This window comes from Syzygium oleosum, unplaced genomic scaffold (genome assembly GCF_021117445.2).
Source record: "Syzygium oleosum isolate NSW1041296 unplaced genomic scaffold, Sole_v2.1 Sole_v2.25, whole genome shotgun sequence".
NCBI classification, from domain to species: domain Eukaryota; kingdom Viridiplantae; phylum Streptophyta; class Magnoliopsida; order Myrtales; family Myrtaceae; genus Syzygium; species Syzygium oleosum.
In genome coordinates, this window is record NW_026607509.1 from 5,448,757 (window position 1) to 5,457,708 (window position 8,952).

Consider the following 8,952-nt stretch of genomic DNA (forward strand, 5'->3'; position numbering starts at 1 on the left):
AGAATTGGAAGTAAAGAAATAAAGGATCGAACAACTGAGGATAAACTGCTCACAGTGACAGAACCGAAAAATGCCAGGTGAAGAACTATGAAGCTAGGCACTATTCCTCAGGAGTCGTCAAGTTGGAGAAGTACAACGGAGATATCATGTAAGTGGAATGTCTTGTGCCTAGAAATCCTGCATAAAGCTTCAGCTGTCTTTTATAACCGTGTTTAGGCATTCTAAATGGGGAAGGCATGTGGAAGGCACTGGCTATTATTAAACACATGGATGCAGTGGGGCTTCTCCACCTCCCCCAAATCAAACCAGCATCCCATTTACATCTAAAACCCAACCATGAAAAGATAAATAAATGGCAAGTGAGGATTAGCATTTGTAAAAGAAGATCATGACATTTTTAGAAAGACTCGCGATGTCAACATTGCACAGTTTTCCATCTGAGAGAGAACTTCAGCTTAAAGTGGAAAGTGTCATTTCCTGCTTCCAGAAATGCTTGGGACCACCTCAAGAATGGGGATTTTGCACACTAAACAGACGGCCACTTTGTCAATAATATTGTTTTGACTATTTTGTCTATTTTAGTGACTACTACCGATCTCCGAAGTTGTACGTGATCGACATGCCAACTTGTGCAAGCATTGGGATCCATCCAATACACATTGAACGGGGATTCGTGCACTGGCTAGTGCAGGGGTTTTCCCTTGACTGATTAGCTTCTTCTGGCTCTCCAATGCCCAGCATCATCCTCCATCGAGGTTTAGACTATTAAATGCTCTTTTATGAAGTGCGATCAAACCACGTGCCGTAAAGATTGGAGAGAATTGGCGGGGCCGAGCTCTCTTCCCTTGGCACGAAGAAAACAAGATTGATCGATATCAAAATGTGTATCGAGTATGTAATGGAATGGTTGACATGGTCCCTAATTGGTTAGCTTGTGAATCATCTTTAGTAGGGGATAATATGATCACGTTAGTAAGACTTGATAGAGAGCAAATATCTCCTTCTGGGGACCACGACATAAACTCCTCGTGGGTCTCTCTCTCTCTGGCCATGTGCATAATCCTACGTTATCTTCTAAAAGAAAATGGGCTAATATATGGTGGAGAAGAGATTACCATAGGCCAAGTACTCAACATGTCTCCCACACCCAACGGAAGATTGCCCTCTTTGGTCAACCTTAAACCCATAAACCTATGTCTGCAAATTGTACTTCTGCAAGATGAATTGTCTCCTTCTGCATAGAAAGCATTCCAAATTGCCAGGGTCGCGATCTTGTGTTCCATCCACTGGGCCTTGGGGCGGATGCTCGCTCATGCCCTCATCATCTTCCTCCTCTCAACAGCTAGTTCTTTTCGTTTTTAATCTTTCTCCTGTTTTGTCACTTGCTTAGCCTAATTACACATCCCATCACAAAAAAAGACCGGGCAGATTGGCTCCTCTTCGACTAATAGAATTCCACTTCTAAGGTACTAGTTATTAAAAATTTGATCTTGCGTTTACAAGAGCTATATGTATGTATGCATGTATGTCTGTATGTGTATATCTGCGCATATGAAATATGGAAAACAGAGTGCAAACAAAAAGGAAAGGAAAAAAAGAGACATGACTTCTCTTCTTCGGATATCTGAAGTTGGGAAGGGAGAAGGATCATACTAAGTTGAACTGCATTGATTTGTCCATACTTTACCAAGATTATTGTTTTTTTCTATGTGATCAATTCAACAAAATTACATGACAACCTTTACACATTTTGTCCGGCTTAGTTTCCTGTCATATTCAACATTGAAGTATGGTGAAGTGAACACTTGGATAAAATGTCCAAGTGGTATCAAAGGGTATGTTCTCAAACTCACTGGTTAACTCAACAACTTCTGTCGGAGCAGCTTCACATTAGCAAATAACCAAACGATCAACTACAAAACTTATTTCATAGGGGATTCTCCATCATAAAAGTTCCAAATACGATCTTAGAGCATACAGAACCAAGAATAGTACAAGGTGCAAACTAAGACTCGAAAATCAGTTCACTCTGATGAATGTCAGGGAATAAATCTACTTTTTCTATACATCTGCAGCTTTCCTCATTTTGAAATGAGCAAGAAGTTAATGTTCCCAGCTGCTTCGGAACTTACACTGCAAATCATGAACGCTATCAAAAGTTTCATTTACATCACCAGGGCTATACACCTGTGGACAGATCTTATGTCCATTGAGGCAAGAACACTACTCTTCAAGTTTTTCTTGCATTACATCGGAAGAGTCCCTTGGGCAAGATTAATGCACAACAAGTTCGCTTTCTTTAACACCCAGCAATTGCCAAGACCTTGACATCCAATCACATTTTTTCCTTCAGTTGTCCAAACTATTCCTCTGGAAAAAGAAGCCTTTCCAAGCACCTATTTGGCAAAATATGAACATTTCCAGATCTCTTGCACAAGAGATTGTTTCATCTGTTCTCAGCACTGAATACACTTCGTATATAGGAGATGCATGCCTAAAATAACTGGAATTGTGGGTTTTTTTCCCAGCCAGAGGCAACCAATTGTCCAAGGCTTGAGACATATACACAGATGAATGCTTCTTGACTTCAGAAGATAACTGGTCCTGATAGGATGGTGACTTAAGTCTCCTCCAGCAGTCGACTCTTCTTATGGAAAATAAGATAAAACATGTGTAAATATTGATGCTCAAACAAAAAATCACCTCAACCTGGTGCTTCTTTGATTTGATCACTCACATTTGGAGTTGTCCAACAAATTCATGAGAAAAAGAGGGCCCAAACATGCATAAATTCTTCGCCTTGCATACTCTATATCCTGATCTTATTGTCATATTAAAGATGTTCATTAACCCTAGTAGCAAGAGTCGGACATAGACAATGGAAGATCTCTCTCCAGCAGTCTGAAGTTAATAGAAAGAGTCCTGAGTAGCATGAGTCAGACAATGGAACTCATCCTCCAATAAGATAACATGTCTAAATGATCCACTTTTCTCACGGAGATGTATCAGGAAAATGAGACCGGCTTTATATTTTCTCCTCAATCTTATGCATGACCTTCCTAACAATTTTTCTTTTGCAGCCTCTCGGCCTTTTCTGTCCTCCTAAGCTCAACCTTTTTCATCTTGTTTAGTTTCTCTTTTGCCCCTTCTATATCAGCTCGAATAGCTTTGTCCCTCCTGTCATCTGACAACAAAGCCAACCTAGAAAATTTCTTGGGGCTAATCACTCCAAGCCTCTCAGTTATGTCCTTAAATGCGGGAACGATGCCACGCCTTATGAAACATCCATCAATAAGTTGCATAGAATTGAACTCAGGAAGAGAAGGGGCATCTCTTAACTCCAGGTCCAAGCAAAATGGGGATTCCTTCAACCACATCCTCAGAGAGTGGGCCTTGGCTACAAGAAGCCCGGTCCTGGTTTTACATGGCAGGAATGGAGATCCCATCTCCCACAGAAAAGCCTTCAGAGTGCTGTTAAGAGAAACCAGGTTGTACTCTGCTGTGCCTGTTATCAAAACTACAGATTTTGGGGATTCAGGGTATCCCTGCAGAGATGCATCCTGCGATAAAAAGCTCACAAAATATATATGAATAGACAAAGGAAACTTCATAAACACCATAGCAAAAATTGGCAATTGAAACTAGTCTATAACACTATCCCACATATTATTAGACAGCAACTTCACTGCAACAACAGATATAGCGAGTCTTCCACAGCCTTTAGAGGGGTCGAAGATAACAGAAACTCTCAAGCTACAAAAGAGAGAGAGTTTAGTTCTTCTATGACTTTTGTTTTATGTGTATTTACAAATAGTTTTCTGTAGAGTGCAGTCTCGTGTCAGATCAGTTTCTGATACTTAAACATGATAACAAGAAATGTCAGCAATAATGCACGTACAGATAGGTATGCAAAACTCTATGTGACAAGTTTCGAGTATCTTTAACTATGCGAAGCCATATGCGATGAGTTTCAAGTATCATTAACTATCATTAACTATATTTCAAGCAGGTGTCAGCAATCTTCTGATTTTACAATCTCTATGCATCAAAGCAGGTACATATATATTTAGTATAAATAATAGTTATCTGGAAGAAGCAAAGAACGACACAGATTCATATTTGCATTGGCATACACTTTTCAATGTTGTAGATTGTGAGCTGTATAGCAAAAAGCAATAAAACAGAGAGAGAGAGAGAGAGAGAGAGAGAGTGCCTGCATGTTGTCAAGCCATAAAGTAAGACCGACAAGAGCTGAACCAGCAGACAGCTTTCTAAAATCAGCCCCCCAATCCTTTTCAGCTACTCTGCATCAAATAGACAATATGGCAAACTCCTATCAGCAGAAAGAAATTTAACTAAGTCCAGACCTGTTGTTCACATGATATCTACTTATACAACATTGTGGAATATATTCAATACATCAATCGATTCAGCCACAAGTTTTAACCCCCGTATCCAGTCACGTGTTAAAGGTTAAAACTACATTAACCAAAATACTGGCAACACCTAGTAACCTAGTTTTATTCTCATGGATGAAACCTAATTATTCTAAGGACCTGAAAAACAATTCTGCTTGACCTATATGTTTGATGTTCATGGAAAAGGAGATACTAGAAAAATTGATGACCGTACAATGCACCTGAACACATCCTGGCGGTAGATACTTTTCTTTATTGCCAACTGAAAGACCCAGGAAGCAGTGGCACGAAGCTCAAATGCCCACAGAAGATCCTCTAAAGCGTTGACAAAATTAAGAGCAGCATTGTCTTCCAAAGGATGCAACTTCTCCAGAAAAAGATCTACCTCTGAAACTAGGGACTTGCCCTTTCCTGTGAGAAGCCTATGAAACAAAAGCAGCCAAAGCATAACATTTTTAAGTTCATAAAAGGGACAGACCAAAAAAAGAAGTTCATAAAAGGGGAGAGTGAAACCTAAAATTGTCATATCTCATATCCCAAGATCGATTAAGTAATGATTACCTGATGGGAAGATCGAATCCAGCACATTTCAATGCATTCAAGAGATTAATGGCTTCACATGCATGCTGGGACAAACTCGCAGCCCTCACAAAGCATGTCCATATCCTGTGATCGGGTTCCACACCCTCACTCTTCATTTTATCAAGCTTTTGAATGGCAATGCTGTAGTCACCATTTTTCAGGTAAGCATCGATAACTGAACTGTATGGTAATGTACTCAGACTTATTCCATTTACTTTCAAGTTGTCAAGGACTCTTTCAGATTCCTGAGGATGTCCAGAGCTTCCATAAGAAACCATAAGCAAGTGCATTGTGGCGATTGTCGGTTCTATCCCAGCCTCTTTCATCACTAACAGCAAATTTTCAGCTTTAGAATGATCTCCCAAGTCTCTATAGAGTTTCATCATAATGTGATAAAAGGAAAGATCTAATTTGTACCCTTTCGAATGCAGCTCCATGAAAAGTTCTTCAGCTTGTTCCAAGTGATGCTGCTTGGCAAAGGAAGATATCAAGCTCTTGTACGTGGATAGCTTAGGTTCCAAGCGGAGCCTTCTCATTTCATGCATCAACACTAAACCTTCTTCAGCCCGACGGTCTCTGCAGTACATTACGATCAAAGTATTATATGTCTCTTCATCTGGCTTAAGGCCAGCTTCTTGAATTTTCTGATACACTTGAACTGTCTTTTTGAAGTCCTCAATCCCTGTGTACAATTTAAGCATAGAATTCCATATCGAAAGATCAGGTTTAAATCCTGCATCTACCATCTCGGACACCATGGCTTCAACATCCCTTACTCTTCTCCCTTTGCATAACAATCCGATCATAATCCTGTAAAGATGCATGGTAGGAACATAACCCGCTGCCTTCATTCCAGCATATATCTTCTTCACTTCAAATACATTTCCAGATCGAGCAAAAGCATCAAGCATCAAAATAATAGAACTCTTGCTTATCTTGAAACCCATATCTTGCAACTCCTCGATCACTACGTAAAGTTCATCCAACCGCCCATCAGTGATCAAAGCTTGCAAGAGACCATTGATGGACTCCAGTGTAGGAGCAGGGCCATCTCTCATCAATGTATTGAAAATAGCCCTCGCGCGCTCGTAACAGCCACTGGCAGCGTAAGCATGTATCAATGCATTCCAAACCTTACGATCTACTGAACGTCTCATTCTAAGACCTCCCACCAAACTTTCTGCTTTCTGCCACAGCTTCACAACACCATATGCTTCGATGATACTAACATGTATTGAGTTATCATCAAACAAAATACCTTTTCTTTCTGCCTCATCAACAAAACAATGGGCTGTCTCGGGGAAGCCCATTCTACAATATACAAGCGCCATGATCTCATACAGCCGCTTTGATGGTGCAACGCAATAGAACCTCATGTCCGTAATGACCTGAGAAGCTTCAATAAAAAGTTCATTGTCTAAACAGCATTGAACCAAGGACTCATAAAAGATATAACTTCCACTGAATGAACCATATGCACTGATTTCACTATACACTTTCAGGGCAGCATCTAGTTTGCCTGCCTTGCAAAGCATAACCACCAGTGCTTCACTAATCAGTGCGTTGGATCCAGCATGCTCCTTCAAAAATTCAAGCAAGTTTATACCCTCTGAATGCCTGCCTGATGAGCTATATGAACTCAATATAGATAATAGATCATTGCGATCCAATTCATGCCCATTACCGATTGCTAATCGTAACATAGTAGCAGCATGATCATAACATTCCCCCCTCACGAGAGCTGAACAAATGACTGATGGTTTCATACAGCACAATTCTTCCATATCTTTGACCAACTTGTCGATATTGTCCACATCGTTCTCTCTCCTAAGACTACGTAGCATGACCTCATAAAGGGCACGATCCGGCCTGAAATTACCAGATAGCATTTCCTGGTACAACACCATTGCCTTCTTTGTCTCATTGAACCTAAAGAGTATGTCCAACATAACCGAATAAGCAAGATGATCAGGTTTTATCCCAGCCCTACACATGCAGTTGAAGGTTTCTTCGGCCTCGACACGCTTCCCTGCCTTGGCATAGGCACAGATTAGGGCACTATACGTGCGCAACGTGGGTTTAATACCGGCATCTAACATCTGAGTCATAATATTTGCAGCTTCCGTTATTTTATTTGCTTTTCCAAGTGAATCAATCAGAACAGTGAAAGTAACAGCATCGGGGTTCCGGCCAAGCAATTTCATGTCTTCATAGACTTGCAAGGCCAGATCAGTCTGGCCCTGCTTACCATACATGTGGATGATTGTGTTGTACGTCATTTCATCTCTCCCAAACCCTTTCTTCACCATTTCCTCACAAATCTCCTTCACCTTCTCTACTTTCCCTTCTCTTGCAAATGCATACAACAAAGAGTTATACGTCACTGCATCAGGGAAGAACCCCTTGGACTCCAGTTCCTTAAACAGCTGTTCAGCCTTGCTCGATTGTCCACATCGACCGTACACTGATATAACGGCATTGTAAGTCCACAAATCAGGTTGACAATTATGCGCCTCCATGTCATCATACACTTTCATTGCCTCCTCCAGATTAGACCCATGAGAACACGAACTTATTAGAGTGTTGTAAGTTATTATGTCAGGCCTGAGACCCGACCTCCTCACCTCACCTAAAAGCTCAACAGCTAAACCAGGCACCATGGAATTAGACTTCAAGCGGGCGTTCACCAAAGTATTGAAGCTCACAAGATCCGGCTCGCAACCTCGTTCGCGCATTAAATCGAGCAGTTCTTGGACCTTACCAAACCTCCCGGTCCGAGCATACACACCCATCATTGCATTATAAACCTGAACGGTAGCACCCACAGAATTCTCGGCCCTGGTGAAAATCTCGACAGCTAATGCTTCTTGGTTAGCCTTCCCCAGCACCGACAAGATGGTGGCGAGCATTCGAGCGTTGGGCGAATACCCATGCCGCAAATTCAGCCATTCATAGACCTCCAACGCACGTTGCCAGCTGCATTGGCCGACCCATTTGACCACAAAGCAAAAGTCAGTGGGGGTCATCTGAACCGGCCGATCATCCAACACATCGGCCACGAACTCCTCGGGCTTCAAAGCAAGTATTCGATCAGTGTAGAATTTGACCCTCTCTCTCCAGTCTTTGGCCCTCTTGAGAGCCAACTTGTTCATCTTCTTGATCTTGTTCCTGCTGGGACGGCCTAACCCGTCCTCCGAGAGCGACTCTTCATTCACGTCCAACGGCTCCACCCCATCCAAACTTCGCCCCTCCTCCTCGCTCGCGCCACCCGGAACATGCTCGAAATTGGGTTTGTCAGTCGAACGAGAGAGCGAAGGTGGAGCGACCAAGAACTGAGGACGAGGAGTTAAGCTCTCGGGGAGCTTAAGGTGGGGCCATCTCACGGACGGGGAAGCTCGGCTGTAGGTGAACTTGGGAGGGCTGTCGTCGGCTTGGTCAGGGTCAGTAGTAGTGAAGGAAGAGGTTGAACAAGAGCAAGAAACACATTGGGTCTTGGAAGCCGAATCGAAGTGGGTTGCTGAGGATGAAGGTGATGCGAAAATCAGAAGGCCAGTGCAAGCAGCAGCTGCAGTGCCCATCAATGGATGCTGCAACTGCTTTACAATCTGGGGTTGGCGAATTCAATTCCCCCGCTTCAGTTTCTTCTCAAAGTAGCGGGACGCCGCGTTATGTTATCCATCCAGAATCCCAGATGAAGACTGAGCAACACAGATAAATCGGGCAAATCTTTTGGGCTTTGAAATCATGGGTTCGCAGGAATCTGTCCACATCTTGAGATATTTATGCCCGGACACTTTCAGGGTTACCCGAAGAGAAATCAGGCCCATTTGCTTATGGCCTGGTACTTTGTCCTGTGAAGTGAAGTGAACTGAGCAACTGAATTAGCTTTGTAATTTGTCCTTACATCCTCTAAATAATTATCTCTCGTTGGTCGTCCTTCGAAAGACAACGC

The 8,952-nt window shown here is 42.3% G+C and overlaps 1 protein-coding gene across 2 annotated transcripts; it reads right to left on the reverse strand.

Annotated features, from left to right (window-relative positions):
• Positions 1-1,916: 1,916 nt before the first annotated feature.
• Positions 1,917-8,840, reverse strand: LOC115687534 (pentatricopeptide repeat-containing protein At3g18110, chloroplastic). 2 transcript variants are annotated; one of them, XM_030613144.2, is made up of 4 exons: positions 4,980-8,840; positions 4,640-4,840; positions 4,214-4,304; positions 1,917-3,560 (listed from the first exon to the last, which is right to left on the reverse strand). In XM_030613144.2, the coding sequence occupies exons 1-4, from the start codon at positions 8,576-8,578 to the stop codon at positions 3,060-3,062; spliced, it is 4,392 nt and encodes a 1,463-aa protein (XP_030469004.1). In that variant the 5' UTR covers positions 8,579-8,840; the 3' UTR covers positions 1,917-3,059. The 2 variants fall into 2 exon arrangements, 1 of the variants encoding a protein (XP_030469004.1); XR_008814433.1 differs by having other exon boundaries at positions 3,525-3,560; positions 4,633-4,840.
• Between the last annotated feature and the right edge of the window lie 112 nt (positions 8,841-8,952).

Bases quoted from the DNA above. Each gene is read 5' to 3' on its own strand.
- LOC115687534 (XM_030613144.2), bottom strand. From the start codon at position 8,578: ATGGGCACTGCAGCTGCTGCTTGCACTGGCCTTCTGATTTTCGCATCA. The intron at 4,305-4,639 runs GTGCATTGTACG...TATTTGATGCAG, and splicing joins TACCGCCAGGATGTGTTCAG to AGTAGCTGAAAAGGATTGGG. The intron at 3,561-4,213 runs GCACTCTCTCTC...TTTTTATCGCAG, and splicing joins TATGGCTTGACAACATGCAG to GATGCATCTCTGCAGGGATA.